Consider the following 20,492-nt stretch of genomic DNA (forward strand, 5'->3'; position numbering starts at 1 on the left):
GGTTCTTTGGTGATGAATCCAAGTATGAATAATAACTAAAAAGCCAAAGATTATACACTTAAAGTGATATAGTTTATGAAATGTCTTCATTTACAACTACACTAATTAAATCCTAGTTGTAACAGCACAGTGGATAGGAATTTACTGTTGATGCACAGGATGGCAGGTAGCAGGTTACAGAAGAGATTCTTAATAAGATCAATAAAGTGCAATAAAATAAACCTTTGGTCTTCTTCAGTGCTTTGTCTTAGAATTCAAGTGTTTTCCTTGTTTAAAAACACATGCACATAAATGCATAATACAAGGAATGAGTCTGGATGAGTGAATAACAGATTCTTCTGCTTGTCAACTAAAAAGATTTCCTTCCACCAATGAACAGAGTTCCCAGTTCTGCATTCAGGGCTTCATCAGGAATGACATCATCCTCTACAAATTCGTCTCCAAGCTTCTTCCACCATGGCCAGCAGGTGTATTTCAGCATAGTGTTGTGAGATTGTTTGGCCTTGGTAGCTACAGGGACTGACCGACTCATAAAGATATCAAGATCTTTTTCTGTGGTCTCTGCTAGCCCTGGAGCATCTGTAACGACAAGGAGAAAAAGACTTCCGTATTTTGTTTCTTATGCTGCAGTTTATGAATATTTTAAACCAAGAAGAAGCAGCCCTACCCTCCCACTGTCCTGGGTCATTCCTTTCCCTGTGCTGGCATTAGTATTTTATGGCTACATGATAAAGTAGGTAGGAGAAGCCATCCAAATTAAGGCTAACCTGAAAAAAAACACATAATGGAGAAGACAGAACAAGGGGAAAAGCAGGACTACCTCTTTTGTGGGCAGCACTGGCACTCACCAAAACAGATTGCTTGTAAAACTATGATCTAAGAGGAGGAGGAGTTACTGTTGGTCACTACTGCTGGATCAGCACTCCAGGGGCAGGGTGACACCACTGTAGTGTTTCCACTGCCCTGGCGCAGCATCACTGCATCATCCCTGCATAGGGGCTCCACCACAACATGAGATTGCTGATCTGCCAGTTCAGGGAGCGAGGAGCTGCAGCGGCACAGCATGTGACAGACTAAGTGACAGAATTCAGTAACTTGCTGAATTTTGTCCTGCTTGGGTGCTCTCTGGTGGCTGCAGTTTGCTGTTCTCGCTCTTTCATTCCACGCTACTTGTCTGGAATTAAGATGGCATAATAGTGAATTCCGTTACAAATACAGCCAGGTCAGTGAAAATGAAGACGTGACTCAGAATGCATAGCTCAGAGATATTCCTCCTTATCTGGAAGAGGTGAGAATACATCAACCAACAGTTTACTTACAAAATAAGAAAACAGAAGAAGATAAATCAAATGTAGTGTAAGGGGTTGTGTAAGATCTTCTTCCTAGAGACTTTAATGCCTTTTACAGGGCCATTGCTTTTGTTGCAAACATATCAGAGAAATACTTCCAACAGAAGAATGAGACATGACTTGCAAAGCAAGTGTGTATATATATACTTAACTTATGGCAAAATATGGATAATCAGTAACAAAGAGATTTGTATCTCAAGAAATGGCATATGGTAAAGGAAGAAAAATATTTCAGTTTTGAAATAAGACTTTACACTGTTCACGGTTAATCCTATACTTTTCCCTCTAAAATTAGTTCAATCCAAATGGTAAGCAAAACTATGTCTCTAGAGCAATCACATACTCATTAGCAGCTCCACATCAGTGTTGACCTGAGCCAGTAATGTCTCTCTCCTCTGCGCTGCTCTCCGATCCAGACTGCTCCTCAAAAGAAACTGCGCCAGCTTTTCCTGGGCCTGTGTATATAATTCTTTACTCATTTCTTCTGACATTTGGGAAGCCTGGAGGAACATAACAGTTCATCAACATTAAGAGCTGGCTGTTTTAAAACTTTTGTGGGTAAATGTCTAAACAAGAAGTGCAAATACTGTTCTTAATTGTTAACTTACTTAATCATTTAGCTTCCTGTGGAGTTCCCTCCAAAGCTATTCATCATCAAGTCTATATGCTTTTCCAATTACAGTTTGCTTTGACCAGTTTTACTAGACTAATGTTAAAACCCCCGGTTTTCTAGTACCTTGCTCTTCTTGAACAAGCAGGATTAATATATGCATACCTCACATATATTATCTTGATCAGAATTTATAAAGTTGAATATATTTCATCCCTACAATGTGTTATGTTGCATGGATAATAGGAATTATGAAATGACTGAGAAACAGACCGGATGCAATTTGATGTAGTCATCCACCTTCTGCTTTAAAGCCAGTCTCTGCTCATCAGTAAGTCCTTTGGTGTCTTTCCAAGGAGAGAGAACTCTCTTTTTCCTTCTTTTTTCCAAGAATTTACAAGCCTTAAAAAAGAACAAATGAGAATGTAATCACCCATAAGAAATTTTGTTTTCTTATTTTGTTTGTAATCAGTCAGTTAAAAGAGAAATTTCCCAGTACTGTATCTGTTAAAACATAACTTTAGCTATAATGTTGAAGAGGCAAGATAGGATGGTCAGCATGAACACTAAATCATAAGCTAGAATACTAATAAACACAGAATCACAGAATAGATGAAGGTGAAAGGGACCTCTAGAGATTGTCTAGTTCAGCCCCCCTACTCAAGCAGGATCTGACAGATCACGTCATCCAGGACCGTGTCCAGTCAGTTTTTTAATATTTTCAAGGATAGAGGAGCCTTCATAAACTTTCTGAGCAACCTGTTCCTTCCTGTGTACAACCACCCTCACAGTAATAAATTACTAGCTTATCTGAGGTGCGTAGAAAATCCAGCCTTTGGTTTCAAAGTGGCAGCTTTTATATTTTAGTTACAAAATTGTATGATACTTTTTAACTTATGTGAGGTGTAAACCCTCCAAAAAACTTGGGGCTCTAGGTCTATTTTCTGAACAATTTTGGAATAAAGTATTCCTCAATTGCCATTAAGAGAAGTAAACAAACTGAGCTTTTTGAGGCATCGCAATAATCCGCTCAGTTCTAACTATTGCCAGAACAAAATTTATGTACTTACCGCTCTCTGAATGATGACAGCTGCTTTATATTCCTTAAGAGATTGCTTCTGTTGATGAAAATATCTTCTCGCTCTATATCCTCGCCAGAATCTCTGGATAGTTAATGCTGATTTTCTCTCCATTTCCTGCATGTGCTTATCTACCTGACCTAAGGACGTGACAAAAATCCAGTTATAAGACTGTGGGTTGTGATCTCTTAACAATTTACATTTTTAATCCTTCTACTAGACCATACCAAAAAGGTTGGGTGCTATCAGTTAAAAAAACCCTCTTAATTCTAAATCAAAGGCAAGGAACTAGTTGTGAGCCATCTCTTAGAGAAGAATTGTAGCCACAGTGGAGCTTTATAAACACAAGAAAACTGGGTCTCCCTTTCCCCTGCACTGTCTTTGAAGGCAACAGATCTCATGCCACCATGTCTTTGGCAAAGTTACCGATCCCTTGACAAATTAGCATGTTCTCCATCAGATAACTGGGTCAGAAGAGACAGTAAGACTATAGTGAAAATAGACATGCAAGATTAGGAAATATATTTGGAGAAAACATTCTTACAGAGACCCAGACAGTTTAATCTTCTGATATAGTTTAATATAAATCATACTGGCATGGATTATTTCCAGTAAGGCCAGCTGTCGCTCATGGAAATGTCTCATGGCCCTCTGTCTCTGCAGTTGCATTTGCTGTTTTAGAGCCTCATCTTCTTTTTGTTTTTTTAAATGCTGCAGCTCCTGTTTCCGTTTAGCCCTGCAAAACACAAATATATTAACAATTTTGCTTAAATTTTAATCTCTTTAAAAGCATCTCCCTTTATGTTGAATCGTCTAGCAGCAAGGCAGGAAAACTGCAGAATGATCTGCCAGCTCAGCTGTCGGTAATAATATAAAGTTTCTGCAGGACCTCACCAAGCAATGAAAGATCACCAGCAAGGTAACACAATACCCACACCATCTATAAACATGAGAAATTCTGAGCTAGTCCTTCAATTTGGTATCACATCAAAGGATATGTTTTTAATTAAGGTAAAGTTATAGGGACACTAAGGGTAATGATGCTCCATGTGGGGCATTCTCAGCTAGCATGAACTGGAACAACTTCCGATTCCACCATCTGGGGAAGAGGTAGTCATCTACGCCAATATGTATTTTTCCAGTTTATGCATCAGCCTGCATTGCACCTGATTTCCATAATACTCACTATTATTTTTGTACAGACTGCAGAACTAGATCTGAATGTTGGTTCTTAAGGCTAATTTCTTAAATTTCAGATTATTTTTATCCAAGAAATACAACTTGACACATTTCTTCCATCAACATGGTTAACAGAACACTAGGAAAGAATTATCTTGCACTATTCCTTAAAATTGGAAGGCTCAAATTCTTCTTCATCTCTACTGGTTGTTGTAATTTGATGGTAGGCTGTTGCACTACTGTGCTTAGCATTATAAAAACCCCAGCAGACGTTTCACAGATGAGACACGGAGCTCAAAGTAACTGGCCCTTGAATGTTTAAGCCAGTAATGGCAATAGCCTATATATCACCTTTATTTATACTAACATATTAATATACAGACTAATATATTAATACCAGTATAGCTATACTAAATAAATATATAGATATATCTAAACTAATAACTACTGAGACCATTCGGATACAGTCTCAGTGAAGCTCGAGGAGCTGTGAACGAGGATTCCCCTCCCTTCCCTTCCCTACCCCTTCTTGTCCCAGTGGACCTAACCTCATTAGCAGATTAAGGCTTGAGACTTTACAACTTCACCCCACAATGAGGTGGTGCTTTGACACCTTCTCTTCTCCCATCACAACAAAGTTATTTGCCCTCTCAGGATCTGAGTACCCCAGCTATGCCCACGGCTGTAAATTCTGCTCTGCTCTAGCAGTTTTCTAGGTGACAATGAAAGGAGTGTCTTAAACATTAGGAAAGGGGAACAAATGGACAGAGCACGGGCACAAGAGGTGGCAGGAAGAGAGAGAAAAAAAAAGGCACTAGACTAGTATTAATGTCCAGTAATTTTGATATCACTATATGTCATGTACCTCTAGACTCACAGTAATATTGAGTTATCTGTATATTCCCCACCTCTAGTATAAACTTAGCTGTAACTTTCCCATTAACCATAGTTTCCCCTCAGTCTCCATAACTGAGTGGGGAAGATGGAATGGAAGCTGTTTTGTAAAAAAGATACTCTGGATTTAAAGATGTGGCCCTAAGTGGTAAACAGCCTCCACCACAATCTAATAGACCATAATCCTTTTATGACAGTAATGCAGACTTGAAGCGCGCCCACACATCGACCTACAGAGATAGATCATGATATATGTGATTACTTCTGAATGGTCCCAAGGAAACTAGAGATTTTCAGCCCACACACTTCAGCAAATCAGAGCTATAAATCTTTGCATTTTTAATCCAAGCAGGCACATATTATACTTCTAAGCAGAATGATATTACAGGACCAAACAGGACTTACAATGACTTTTTCTCGATAAAACTATTAATAGTTTTCCTTGGAAATCTTTAGACACTCCATTGGGTGGAAAGCAATAAGAATATTTGATGGACTTCTCAGATGTGCATCTGTTAAGCTACCAATAGCGTCTGTCAGGCATTTAAAGGTTTCTTTGATACTGATCATTTCCTGTGCAGTCTGTAAAATGCACACTCTTCTTCATTCTCTACTCCTCCTCATGATAAGCCATATTTGTTCGCGCAAGACCACACTACACCAGGGAAATGCCTCTGAACAGAGGTGAAACACACCCAGGCTGAGATCCAAGCTTCCTTCAGCAGTTCAGGGTACAGATAAGCCTTCCTTTGATCATCTATTTACATATTTTAAATAGTTTAATTTTTGAGGCATGCATGACTAATAAAAACTATTGCCATTTTAACAGTTCAAGGACTACGAGTCCTTGAACGAACTTCAAGGAGAGATTACAAGCTGTAATATTCACTGAGGAGAGATTTCTAAAACCACAGAGTTTCAGAAGTGCGTAACTTGTAGCTTAAGATCCTCCCGGGCAGCTGCAGGTGAGCCAAGTTTTGAGTTTCAGCCTCAGCAGTATTTAACCATGCTTGCTCTAAAAATCGATCTCCACCACAAAACTCTGTAAATATAACCAAGTCCTGATTGTTAAGAATTCAAAGAGCTTCTTGAAAGCTCTCCTAAAGTTATGCTTACAGTATTCCAAACGCTGTTTTTATTTTTCAGTATAACCGTCTAACTGCAGTTTGAACTAGACAGGATAAAAACACTGGCATTGTACAGTTGCTGTATTGTACCAGGACTGACTGGGCCATAAACACATGACTCTAAAAATATTAATACGTTTCCATTCCTTTCAAATTTAAACCAACACATACAAAAGTCTATTTAATGACTGAGGAAGTACTTATTTAAGAGGCAAGCACTAAAGTTTGCAATACTGAAAACATGACAGAAGAAATTTAAGCAGCTGGTTCATTGCTGATAACCTCGCTACCCTTCCCTTTCTGCTTTATGAAGTTACGTCTTATCCCATACTGCAAGTTTTCTGGGCTATGATTTTGGCTTACAGGCTCACAAGATGCCTGATGTGGGCAGAAATATTAGCCCAAAGAAAGAATATGGTGGAATAGGAACGAGTCACAAGGATGTCATCCTTGGTATTCCAGCACAAAACCTGAGGTGGGTAGTGTCCCTCAATGGACAGACTGCTTCCTCCTGCAAATCTTCCAGAATGTAAAGATTACTCCCTAGATAGTCCAATATCTTCTTAATGCCAGTCTAGATGACAAATCATAACCATCTGCTCTCTAACAGCTTGATCAGAAAACAGTGTGATTTGGCTAATCGATTTGAAAGATTTAGTTTAGACAGGACAGCGCTTAGCATGTGCAGAAAGGATTGAATACAAACACACTGTGGAGTCTGAGCTTTATTTAGATCCCTTTACTATGTTAAAAATTCACTAAACTTCTCAAAAGAGTTAGCAAACACATATTGCTGAAATACTGCGTTAGGTAAGACAAGCATTTTTTATGCAGTTTCATTATCCTGCAGTGCTTCAAGCCAGACGACATTATTTCTAGCTCATTGAAGTGACCGCACGTATGACACTTACTCAAGATCTCAAATTTTAATGTAGCATACCGTCTTGTAAAGCACTATACTGAGCAAGCACTACAGTCCTTGGTTTCTGTAGCACTCTGCCCTGGCTCCAGGGCAGCTCCACATTTAATTTATGGTGGAATTTTGTAACAAGTTAACTGTGAACATGAGTTCTGCCACCAGCATATTATCTCCTAGCGTTACTTGGTGCAATCCAACGCTACACAGTCCCACACTTTTAGTTTTCCATATGCTATAAATTTTTACATAGAAAACACATAAAAGCATTGTAGAAGTTGTTTCATGGAAAAGAGGAAGTGTGGCAGCTGGGAAAGGGACAGTTGGAGCTTTTGGCATCAGAAGTGGCAGTTTGGTACTGCTGGAAAGGCACATTGTTTGGATGTTTCTGCTAAAAGAATCTGCAGTGAAACAGCTCATATTGGCATTACATTACTTTTATGTTTCAGAAATAACAGCTGACTGGAAAAAGGCATCTTCAAGACAGAGGATCTATTGGTCAGCCCAACCTCGTTCCGTGGGCCATGGGAACAAGTCCTCTGGGAAGCCATTTCCAGGCACATGAAGGACAGGAAGTGAATGGGAACAGCCAGCACAGATTTATCACAGGCAAATCGTGCTTGTCCAACCCAATTGTCTTCTGTGATGGGATGACTGGCTCTGTGGATGAGGGAGAGCAGTGGATGTCACTGATTTGGATTGGACCAAATTGGTCCATTGATTGGACCTTGATTTTAGCAAAGCTGTCATCATAGTCTCCCACAGACCGGAGGGCAAGGCTGACACTCAGAAAAACCTCAACAAACAGAAAACGGGTCAACAGAAACCACATGAAGTTCAAACAGAAAGTCCTGCACCTGGGACAGAATAACTCCATGAATCAGTACAGGTTGGGCACTGACTACCTAGACCGCAGCTCCACTGAAAAAGACCTGGCGTCCTGGTGGACAAGTTGAACACAAGCCAGTAGCATGCCCCTGCGGTAACAAAGCCTAGCTGCAGAGTGGGCTGCACTAGCAAAAGCTAAAGCAGCAAGTCAAAGGAAATTATTACTTCCCTTTACTCAGCACTCATGAGGGCACACCTCAAATACTGTCCATTTTGGGCACCCCCAGTATAAGACCAATACTGACAAACTGCAGAGAGTTCAGATGGGGACAGTTAGGGGGCGGGAGTGAATGATATATGAGCACAGGCAAACGGCTGGCTTTGTTTAGCCTGGCTAAGGGAGAAGAGATCTAATTTCTGTCTTCCATTACCTAAAGGGAGGGCAATGAAGACACAGCCAGACTTACGAGTTACACAGCTGAAGGACGAGAGGCACAGATAACAAGTTGCCATAAGGAAAATTCCCACTGCCTCTAAATGAAAGAATTTTTCACAAGTTGAATGGTGCAGCTTCAGGACAGGGGCCCAGGAAGGTTGTGGAATCTCCATCCTTGGAGATCTCCAGAACTAGACATGGGCCCCTGCTGCCCGATCTAATTTTGAGGCTGGCCCCACTTTGAGCACGAGGTTGGATTAGATGACCTCCTAAGTTCTTCCTGTGACTGTATGACCTGAGGAAAACCAAACCAAACCAAATCTTTTTATTAGATTCTTCTCCTGAATGCTTTTTACAAAACAACGTTGTTTACCTGAAGCTTCTTTGTAAAGCAGTCACTGCTTGAGGAAGCTTTTTTAGTCTTTTCCTTGTCTGAAATCCCCTCCACGTAGCCTGGATTAAACAAGCTGCTTGATGCTGCCTCTGAAATTAATAAAGCAGTCAGTGGGATATTTTCTCTGCATACAAAAACACTTCATTACCACTTGCATATCTGGAACAATCTCAGTGTTTGGCCAAAATAATATCAATTGTGAAATGCATGAAGATGCAGTGTTTCTGTTACAGTTTTGTGAATTTAAGCTCCTATAAGAAAATTATTACCATGAACCCTATCCATTTGCTCCAAAGGCAGCTCCCCTGATCATCTCGATCAATGTTTTTTTGGTAAACAGATGAATCCACAGCACAAATATAAAATATATATTAGCTGCACGAACTAATGTTAGAAATTTGAATTTAAAACAACTGAAGCACTTGATATTTCAAGTGTTAACTCAAAATACCTATGCTAGAGAGGACAGAAAGAAATTTGCAGAAGTAACATTAAGGAAAACATTACTATTTTCAGTACGGTCAGAAATCACTGCAATGCAACAAACATGGAAAAAATCAATTATATTTTTACATGGTAATTCTTCAGAAAAAAATCCTGCTCTATTTAAGATGCAAACAGGTCTCTACAAATATAACACTGATTTCCTTTGAACTATTATCTCTGAGAAACCTGCATGTAAAATTTTGGTAATAAGTTCATAAAACTTATTACCAAAATCTGCTCTTTTCCTGAGAACACAGCCCAGAAGATATTCTTATTGAACATTTTCTCATCTGGAGTATATGGCTCTTAATTCTAGGTGAATGCTCCCAAGAATTCAGAGATCTACGTTTGTAACACTGCTGTGAAATGAGCAGATAAAGTTATTTTTATTTTATAGTTAACAAAATGAAATTAAATTATTTCTCTATGGTTGTATTGGAAATCTATGGTGAATCCACAAAATAAAGCCAACCTCTTGAGTCACATTCCAGGACCTTAATTATAAGACAATTTCTTGATGTCTTCAACAGTGATAGGAAGAAAATGAATAAAGAGGAAACTTAAAAAGTCCATTGATATAGTGAACAAATAAAACAAGCTTTGAAAAACTGAGACAAAGTGATATAGCAAATCCATTATAAACATATATAAATCACATGTAACTAGGATTTCACATATGAAAGTTTCATTAAAATTCAGCACCTGCATTTCCCCTTTTCCATTGGACTGTTCCAAGTATAGCAGGTCCAAAAGTTGACTGAGATCTCTGTCAAATCCTTTGCCCATCCACTGCTTACTTAAAAGCACTTTTAGTCCTAGGAGAGAGAGAGAGAGAGAGAGAGAGAGAGAATAATAAGCATGCGATAGTGCAAAGGTGAATTTTTCTTTTCAGGATTTCAAACTAACATTTTTCAAGTCAAAAAAATCAAATTTGATTCTATGTGTAAAGGAACACTAGACTAGAGCTGAATACAATCAGTTATCTTTGAATTTCAATAGACAATATTATCAATGAATACCTAGTGCTCCAATCATCACAGCAGCATTATACAATTATAGTTTTGCATGCTCAAATCACTACTTAGTGTGTCCACATAACTGGCACTTAAATATACTTCTTACCAGTAAGTCTCTGTAAGGCTCTAAGAGGATGTAATGCACTATGCAAGTGTGAGGTTTTATTAGCACTACTTTCATATTTTTCACAATAACATTTATTTACTTATAACTGGAGTTCTTTGATGTCTGTCTCTACAGTATAGTATCCCTGTGTGCCCAGTCCTCGAGCTAAATAACTTTTTAGGCTCAAAGTAGCTGAAAAGTGCCCTTGTGCTCCCTCAACACACACATACACCCTGTGCTGCACACAGAAGGACACAATGTAGACAGTTACATATGCCTTCTTAGCTCTCTCTCAGAGAAATCACAGAGCTTGAGAGTTTTCCAGGGAGTCTGAGGGGAAAAGGACATCAGGAAGCAGGTGTGCATTTGATAGACTCCTGAAGAATTCCAGTTTCAGATAACTTTTCTGTCCTCAAGTCATTATCCATAAGCAACTTCACACATTGGGCAACTCCAAGCAAGAATCCATCATGAACACTTACAGGATTTGGATATGGAACACAAAATCCTTCCTGCAAACAGAAACAGCACCTCTGCTCTATCAAACATGCACCACTTTGGAGTGACAGTTACGGTTCAAAACTTTGGAAGAGACATGTGTGAGACGCCAGATAGAGCCAGTAGGTACCCCAAGACTGCCTGACCTCTGCAACAGCAAGTAGCTTGGCCACACAAGGGAGTTCCTCACAGAAGTCTGTAGGTCTGACATGACCCATTTGCCAGTTTCTGAAGACTACACAGCACTATCTACGGACCTTTCAGCTAGCGACAAGTAGCAGCTTAAGAGTGCCTCTCAGACATGTCATCCAACGCAGAGAGAAATACCAGGCCCTCCTGGAATCCTCAAGTAAAGACTGCTAACCTTGAAGGTGTGAGTTTTAGGGGATTTCCTCACCACAGGGCGGTGGACAGAAAGCTAACACTGAAGTACCTCATACTGGTAAGAGCTCTGAATCATTGTGAAGCCAAATTACTTCAATGAGATGGCCAGATGGTGAAAATGCTGTAATGCTGTAATGCTTCTTAGTTTGAGGAACAGCAACAACAATCTAAAGGATTCCAGAGCCTGAGTAAAAGCTAACATAAGGGCTCTAACTTAAAAAAAGAAGTGGTCTTTTTCTTACCGGAAACAGGAAATACACACAGAAGGAAGAGTCTCTAAATGGCTGTGGCATTTTGTTGATTCTGGAGCAAAATAAACTATAACCCCTAAAGCACATTTCTTTGATGGAGACTTGCATTTCTTTAGACAAGGCACTGTTCTACAGCTGGGATGATCAGCCCATCACAACAGCTTCAGAAAAATCCACAGCATACCAGCATGAGGCAAGCTGTATTTCACTTCATATTGAAAAGAAGTCTTCTCTCAATTTTGTAGGTAAGAATGGTAAAAGCGGCCCATCTGATTCAGAAATTTCTCTGGCTAGCACTGGCTAATAAGTAGTCAGTCATAAAAAAAGGGATTAGTCCCTTTTGGTCTAGAGATTGCTCTTGCCCTTGCCTAGGGATTGTTTATTGCCCTTGTCCCAAAAAGATTAAGGCTTCCCACAAGCAGCTGTGACCATCAATGATAATCAGAATATAAAAGCACTAGCAAGCATTAAATCCTTTTTTCTAGTCTTTGTGGACACGGGAGCAGAGAAAGAAGGGGAATGCTGGAGCTCCTTGCTCGGTTGAAGGCAGAAACATTAAATGGGACTCCACATTAAATAGTGAAGAAAAGACAGCAGGTTATATGCACACTCAGTCTCCTCATCTAAAGGCATCAGGTCAGAATGATAAACTCATCTGATGAATTCTTTGGAAGGGGTTCACTCCGATCCCCTCTACATCTGAAGACAGCTAACTCCTCAGTAGCTGAGCAGCACCTATCAGATGAGTAGACCTGTAATAGCCAGGATCAAAAGATGGCTTTAAGCAAAACTTCCAAGCTTCTGAACTAGTGAGGCTTAGCAGACTGGTAGACGTCCAACACACAGCCCTCACTGAAGCAGTGCAGGTACCTGCTACCTAGGATCCATCAATATCCAAACTTTGCAGGAAAGAAGATGCACTACTTCACATAGAAAGAGGAGAACCATATTGAAAGTAACAAACAACAACTACAAGAGGCAAGTTACCATATGAAAAGTCCCCAATGCACAGAAGAAAAAAATCTAGGAAGCAGAAATAGGGACAAAACCTTAAACTACAATGAAAATGAACAAGGCAGGCGGGGCAGGGAGAGGGGAACAAGCAGCACTGCAGGTTCTCTCTGAGAACTGAGATGCCGCTGGGCAACCTCCACCCTTGTATTTTTAAATCGAATGAAAGGAGAAGCTGAGCCATTGGTCCCATGCATATTTACAAACCTTTGTAGCGAGTTGTGAGTAACTTCACAAGTTGCTCACAAAATTTTGCCAGTGAAAGTAGCAGTTTTGTAGCAGCATTTCCTATGACAGGATTGGTGGTAGATGAAAGCTTATAAACAAGTTCATCCAAAACAGAGTGGAGAATCTTCTCACCAACACGAAGCAAGACAGGACTTGATTTAAAAAAAAAAAAAAAAAAAAAAGGAGGGGGGGGAGGGAGAAAGAGAGAGAGAGAGAGAGAGAGAGAGAGAGAGAGAGAGAGAGAGAGAGAGAGAAGCGTTATAAACTATGAGCTTTTTAACAGTGACTTCCTCTTAGAAATGTTAGACGTTGGGCAATTCAACATGCCCAACTAGCTGCACCAGCAATCTGATCCAGGATGAGAAGAAAACGAAGTGAATAGCATTTTTCTTTTTGTCAATGAGTTGATATTCTCGTGTTAATTCCAATTAAAATCAAAAAAACAGTATTAGTAACTTATTCATGACTGCCAATGACTCATTGGCAGAGGCACTACTAGTTGCTTTTTTCAAACTTATTCCCATTGCCTCAATTTAACAACAGTATAAAGAAAATAACAAATTTTTCCTTTCTGCAAGAAAGGCTGTAGAAATAACCATAATTTTTGTGCATGCAAATGCTTCTATTTTACAAAGCAGTAATAAATTGATTTTTAAATTTATAATTCAGAAAGGAAACAAAGATATAAAAGCAACTAACCTATTGACCCTCAAAATATTGCTTAAAACAGACATCATTATAATTCCTGTTTCAATATCATCTGTTATTAGCAACTGCAGGAAATGATCATTTTGCAGGACTGCAACAAAAGAAAAACAAACAAATAGTCAAGCAATGTGAACCATGGCTGTAATATTTGTTTTTATAGTATTTTTATGGAACATAAGCCATAACAAAGAAAAAAAAATCACATAGTGTTTCTAGAGTGGACTTCCTCTACTTTTATATTTTTTTTTTACACCAAAACTTACTGGAAAAGTAAACTCCTTCAACATCTTAAAAACATGTTGAGCCCTGATTTTTCTGTCTTTGGAAATCCATTAGGCACTGGTGTTGCAATGACAAAAGTCTTTAAAACCTTTTATGTTACACTTACACCTCCTTATTGTTAAAGCTGTAGTGTTATCACGGGGGCAGCAATATCCAGAAAAGATAAGCACTTCAAACCTGATAGGTTGTTACACCAGGTTTATTTAATGTAAGTCCACTGATGTCATTAAAGTATGATTGTTTTTTATTCAAGTGTATCATTGTTTGCACGTTAGTAATTTTGCCAGTCATTCCGTTTTTAGTTAAACATCTTACGATCCTTAAGTTTTTGTTAGAAACAAAAACAAATTCTGCTTTTTACCATCACCTAGGAATCAGTGTGACTAACATTTCGTTGAAAACTTATTTTGTCCAAAGTGTAAAGTTTCTTAGATATTCATAAAATTTTCTGGCACGGAAAAAAATTCAGAAATCTGTTGCCAAGTCTGTCCCTTTTTAGGGCTTGTTATGCGCTCTGCTCAAATTTCTGCATATACAGAGACAGATTAACGAGATCAACTGCATTTTACCAGAGGGAAAAAAAAAACAATAAAACCCAGATTTTTTAAAAGATAGAGAATTACAAAGGGAAATTGCAGTAAGACACCTTTACTGTTTGTCTTCAAAAGAATACAAGGGTAACTCTTTAATATTTCCGTTTAGTGGATCTTTTCCATTTTAAATACTGCTGCTTCTGTTGAATAATGAACTATTTTAAGAGAGTGAAAATCAATTTTTCAGTGTTTTGTGAGTTTAATTTTCTCTTACCACATTCCGTTAGTTGAATATGCCCACCGAACAGCCAGCAGATGGCATCTGTTACTGTATGAAAACAGCGTAAAAAATCTTGTTTTTCTTTATCCTAAACAAAAGAGGAGTAGATAAATGCATGTGTACGTATCTTCCTTGAGGACTATAGCTTGATGTAGTGGGAAAGTCTGTGTTTCAGGGATTTTGAGACCAACTCCACCAGGAACTTCCCAAATCAGGTTGGTCAAACCCCAGGATCAAGTCAAAAAAAAAAACCTGTAAATCCTTCCAGGCCAAAGATCAATCAATAAAGAATACAAAAAAAGCATCCATTCTTGAAAATATCATAATAGGGATGGAGAAGACTTGTTAATTCCTTAAAAAAATATTTGATGGCACAGGAGGGCTGAGATGACAGATAACAGCTCAGCACAAATGTATCAAAGATTTAATCCAAAAATGGGAAATAGAGTTATTTGAGATTAAAGCACAAAACTAAATGATGTGAAGCAGCCAAAGATGCAATTCAAATGCAGAAGGTTGCTAAGGACTGGCACAGTGTGGCTTCGGATACAGTCCCGAGTTGGAGGTCTAGGTGCAAAATCCAAACCACTATTAAGCTGAAGATTGACCAGTTTACGAAACAGACTGCATATGTGTTTGCTTGGGATAACACTTGACTGGACACAATGACCTGGAAGAATTCAGGTTTTAATGCATGAACACACATACACAGTCAAAAGTCTGTATTCCAAGTGTGATCCACAGGCCACTGGAAACCTAAAGCCTTGGTGTGTGGACAGCTAAGGGTCTCTTGATAGTTCAATGTTGCTGACAAATGTTGTTATACAACACTCAGTCTGATAGCTTCCTCTGTAAGTGAACTTCCACAAATAAAACTCTGGAAAGGACATTTCTATAGCTGAGCTGGAAGTCCCAACCATCCGTCATGATTTAACACTATATTTGGTTCATACTGACAATGAGAGACACAAAATATAGTACTAAGTTAAGGCATAACAATATCTGTTCTGTGTTTCGGGGATATGTTAGTTTCTGGTAGCTATTTCAGTACTTCTCTTGACTTCAGAGGCTTGTACAGAAAGCAAATGAGGCCAGAATAAACTACAAATCTCTGCTGGTAGAGTGGGATTTCCAAAGTTCCACAGAGCCAGCATCAAGTCTGGGTGCCCAGTCACCTCTGAGACCACAAATTTTAAAAGCCTGACTATAGTATAGACTGCATTTGCATTCAAGAATAATCGTTGCTCACAGGCATGACTCAAGGAACATGTAGGTTGAAATACATAATAAGAAAGTGCGGGGGAAATTACATATTGCAGGTAAGACTCAAGTCTCCTGGGATGTCATTCAGGAAGTCTGCTTCTTAAGCACTACATGCACTTTAAAAGTATTGAACTAACGGAAAGAATGCCATTTAATGATTTTTTCTGAGAAGTGATTACATTTGTGGCACCCAGCATTAAACGCTATAGAAAAGCTTTGACTAAATGCAAGAAATCAGTAAACCAAAAAAAGAGACACTAAGGGGAAATAAGGGAAAAAAGGAAATTAAACCAATCTCATAGATTCTGACATTTTCTTTATTTCAATTATTCTGAAATCTTTTTGCTGATTCTGGACCTCTGATTGCTTCAAATGCATGAGGAAACTTAGAGAAAGTGCTTATATCTACTAATTTGCAAAGCCTCTCTTTGGGGTTCCCAACAATTCAGAATCGGTGAACAATTTCAGATTTTTTTGCCAATTTCACTGCAGAAATTATACGGCAAAACAGATTTCAACATCTCTGACTTAGAGTCTACTGCCTTAAGATGTCCTAAACTGTACTTTCTTTTTTGTAAAGTTCAGTAAAGCATTAAGAATACAGCAACTGCAAAGACTGAAGTAACTATATGCAAAGTTAAAAAAAAAAAACACTATGATGATTGGGAGGCTCCCTTTTGGTAAGGCATTCTTCTTCTATCTTACTCTTCTAATTCTTCTATCCGACTTATAATTGCTCTTTTTTGCCCTTTTAAAAACAACCTACAAGTAGTAGCCAAACACTCTAAACAAACGTATGGTAATAAACTAGTTTTATACTCATAATAGACTGAATGCTCCAAGACGACACATTTCAGTTTCTAAGCTCCACGATATAAGACAAATTTTTGTAATTTCTGGAAAATAAAATTTCATCATACAGTATACCTAGAATAATATCCTACTCATAGAATATAAAAGCTTGGGAAATTTACAGAGGTACTTTGCTCCTTTAACTATGAAATTTAAATACCTTGATTGCTCGGATAAATCGTGCTTGCAGGCGTCTTCCCAAAAACAGCAGGTTGTCTATAGCTAAAGGAAGAAATTTCTTGTAAAATTCCTCAGGATCTTCTTTCACCTCTAGTCCCACACAACAATGACTGAAATGAGAAACACAATCCAACCTGAATAGTCCATGGCCTGTCTGAACAGCTTTGAATGAATGTCATGTCATCACAGAAGAAATGCTTGACTGGAATGAGATAATTTAGCACTGAACAACAGTTAACTGCTGTGACTAACTCCAAGGTAGCTGCCTTAGAAGGAAGAGGAATCACTGTGAGGCTGGAGACTGCAAGGATATTACTACTTACTACAGCATGCCAAGTCACTTTCCCCTTTAGTGTCACAGGACCTGTGCAGGTCTGTTCAGCATGTTAGTTAGGGGCTCTGATGGTCATCAGGAAAAAGAGTAAAATAGAAAGGCAGACATAAACCTGATAAAGTGGATGCAGACCAGGCAATGAAAATATGTATAAAAAAAATCTTCAGTGATTCTGCCTATAACTTTCCTCTACTTGAGGAATACATGTGGGCTAGAAATCAGTTCCTCAGATCTGAGTTTTATTATTTTACCTACTACAAGCATATTGGTCATTTCTGGAAGACAGTTCACAAGAAACTGCTCTGCAAGTTTCACAGTTGGGAGTTTTTTCACTCTACTCTGCACTGACACTTGTGCAACAAAAGAGTTTTCATAACTTTTCATGGATTTTGTTTTCTGACATATTATCTGAGCTGTGTTAGCTTGTTGTGAATGTGTAAATGTAGAGCTTTGCTTACTGAAGCCCTTGGAAAACAAATTCTAGGCAGAGGAAGCTGAGATTCCTGTAGTTGCAAAAGGATATTTTTGCAACTAAAATAAATTTCGTTTTTCTCTGCAAATTGAAATAGCTTACAAGAGATGCTTTAAGTATCATACGGCCCTGGTGATAAATCTTGTATTTCTTAGTGAAATTCCTAGCACTACAAATTTGTATTGCAGATATGGTATAAATACAAGATGGCTGTTTAATTTTGTCATGTCTTAGAACGTTGCTCCCTAGTTAACCCAAAATCAAGTACAACTTGGGGAAAACTTAAAAGTTAATTATTTTTCCTGACATTTAAAACTGAGATTAGATCATGGGATTCAAGTTAAAGTTGCCGTATTTGCTAGCTATGAATTAAACTACATTATGATCTTCTTAATTAAACCACTACATCAAGCTATCCGGTCTGTATTAATTGTATCCACTATTACATTTAAAATTTAAATAGATATGTTTACTCAAGCCAAGCTATGAGTTAATCAGGCTGAAGATTTTTACAAATGAATTTTAAATAACCAATTTTTTAAATAACTGCCCTTCAAAATTAGCAATTACTCAGCAAATATTGTGACATAGAAGAGTTCTGTTCACAAAAAAGGGTAAACCCAACACATACTGGTGCCACCAAACAGTTTGCACAGCTCAGTGCAACACAATGGAAACGAATTAAGCAGGACCAATTAGGCTGTGCCTGACCCCTTTGCTCTTGACTGCTCCCTGCACTTTAACCCTGGCCTTTCCTGAACAGCAAGCCTTGTTCTGGATGTGAGCCAATGCATTACAGCTTGAAAAGAAAAAGAGTAAGATGAAGGCCCAGAAGAAACAAGAAGAAAACTTCGGAGTAATTTTTCTTACCTTAGTATCTCTGCTAGCTGGGCAGCAGTAGTCCAGCCTCCCTGTAGTCGAGAATAGTCTTGTCTAAGGACCAGCATGCAGTACTGAGTAAGATCATAATAGTATATTTCTTGCTTAATTTTTTTTGATTCTTTACATCCCAAGGAAGCACTATTTAAAATTGCTGTGGGAAGAAAGCAGGAAAATGGCTAGGAGGAGCATATGAGTCTGACAAAACAATGCATTTTTTTTTTCAAAACATAAGATAATATGTGTACACACACTAGGATCAATGTAATTCTAAAAGTGGTAACATAAAACATTTCATCAGCATTTTTCACTCCTATGGCTACAATGTATTTGTTAAATTATATGACAATTAGGAAGGACAACCAAGTTTAGATTTCCATTTTCTCATTATACATTCAAGTAGTAAAACATACATTATCTGGGATGTATCCCACTCGTATGAATTTCCTAGGCCAAGTAAAACCACAATGAAAAGCCACTGTGAAACGTATAACCTCCTCGTAATTACATCCCCATTTAGAACAGGACCTAACTTGTTGCTACCGTTTCTATGGGCAGCGGATATGCGTCCAAGGGGAGGGTATGGGGACTCACGCAGGAGCTTGTGATTGTGTTTCTGCATTAAGACTTAAAAATTGCTTACTAACAATCACTCTCAGCCCCTCTGGCTCTCTACCCAAAAGCACTGGGAGAAATTATTTAACCAAGCATGAGATCCTTGCCACATTAGCACAGGCCTTACAAAAATGGTGACAACGGAGAGCGACAGAAGAGCTGCCTCCATTCCCTCTCCCTCTCATCCTCCCTTGTGCTCCCAAGCCAAATGCTACTCAGGTACAACTGTCAGGAGAAGCTATATTACCAAGCCTATGGAATTTCCAGCCCTGCTAGATATGTGGGGAAAAAACTTTCTGAATTTAACCAGACAGAAGGAAAAAAGCCTATCCATACTTCACTATCTCATCCTTTTATTTTAGAAAAGGTATTAATTACCCTTTAACTGCAGAAGCAACACCGGGACGTCCTCATCTTTGCTCTCGGTGACCTGAGCAGCCAAGGCCAGCACCCTGGGGTCCGCGGCTGCCGGCCTCGCGCTGGGTGCGTTGGCCATAGCAGGCCGAGAGGGGCCCACAACACCAGCAGCACAAGCCCAGCTCACTTTTTAATTGTTTCTGCGTAGGTTTGGGGTTCCACCACACCACCAGCCGCTGCACCACCAGCTTGGAGCTCGAGTGCTGCGAGTCTGCCCCCGAGGAAGGGGACACGCCGGGGAGAGGGGGGGCTGCTCTACCGGCCTCGGGGGGGGGGCTTGCCCCTCCCCAGTACCAGTCAGAAAGCCCCCGCGGGGCGCGGACGCCACGAGTGGGGCTGGAGCCGCGGAAGGCCCCAGCTGCCCCTGCCGTGCAGGCCCGGAGGGGCCCCTCCGCGGCCGCCCCTCGGCCCGGCCGGCAGCGGCGCCTCAGAGCCGCTCCCTCCCCCTCCACCCCCAAAACGCGCGAGGCTTCGGGGCCGTGCCACGGCCGCTCTAACGGCCGCGCGGGGCCGCTCCCACTTCGGCCGCGCGAAGGGGGGGGAGGGGGAAAGGGGAGAATGGGATGGCCGGTCCTAAAGAGGCGGTGCCGCTTCCAACCTCCACCCCGTCCTCTCCCCGCTGGTGGTCGCGGCCGCTCTCCACCAATCAGGGCGCACCCTTGAGGGAGGAGGGATTATTTGCATATCCGCCTGAGGGCTCGCCCCTCCAACCGTCCCACTCGTGGAAATCTACAGAGGGCCGCCTCGAGGCCCGAGCCCAGTCCGAGCCCGCGCCGCTGGTGACGAAGCTCTTGAAGGGGAGGAGCTCCGCCCGCGGCAGCTTGTGAGGGCTCGGGTGGGCGGGGCCTTCCCCAAGAGGCCGCCACGCCCCTTTCTCGACCCGGG

General features: G+C 40.0%; 1 protein-coding gene across 1 annotated transcript; it reads right to left on the reverse strand.

The window, feature by feature from the left end:
- Nucleotides 1–67: 67 nt before the first annotated feature.
- IQCB1 (IQ motif containing B1) lies at nt 68–20,300 on the reverse strand. Its single transcript, XM_009667863.2, has 13 exons — nt 19,569–20,300; nt 18,567–18,729; nt 16,871–17,000; nt 14,590–14,683; nt 13,492–13,591; nt 12,772–12,944; nt 10,001–10,113; nt 8,792–8,901; nt 3,632–3,774; nt 3,030–3,178; nt 2,233–2,361; nt 1,693–1,849; nt 68–579 (listed from the first exon to the last, which is right to left on the reverse strand). The coding sequence occupies exons 1-13, from the start codon at nt 19,684–19,686 to the stop codon at nt 350–352; spliced, it is 1,809 nt and encodes a 602-aa protein (XP_009666158.2). The 5' UTR covers nt 19,687–20,300; the 3' UTR covers nt 68–349.
- Between the last annotated feature and the right edge of the window lie 192 nt (nt 20,301–20,492).

Source organism: Struthio camelus, chromosome 6 (assembly GCF_040807025.1).
Source record: "Struthio camelus isolate bStrCam1 chromosome 6, bStrCam1.hap1, whole genome shotgun sequence".
NCBI lineage: Eukaryota > Metazoa > Chordata > Aves > Struthioniformes > Struthionidae > Struthio > Struthio camelus.

Excerpts from the sequence above, each read along its gene's own strand:
- IQCB1 (XM_009667863.2), bottom strand. The coding sequence starts at position 19,686 with ATGGCCAACGCACCCAGCGCGAGGCCGGCAGCCGCGGACCCCAGGGTG. Across the intron at positions 14,684-16,870 it reads GATTTATCCGAGCAATCAAG|GATAAAGAAAAACAAGATTT; the intron begins GTATTTAAATTT and ends TCTTTTGTTTAG. Across the intron at positions 8,902-10,000 it reads ATGGAAAAGGGGAAATGCAG|AGGCAGCATCAAGCAGCTTG; the intron begins GTGCTGAATTTT and ends TATTAATTTCAG.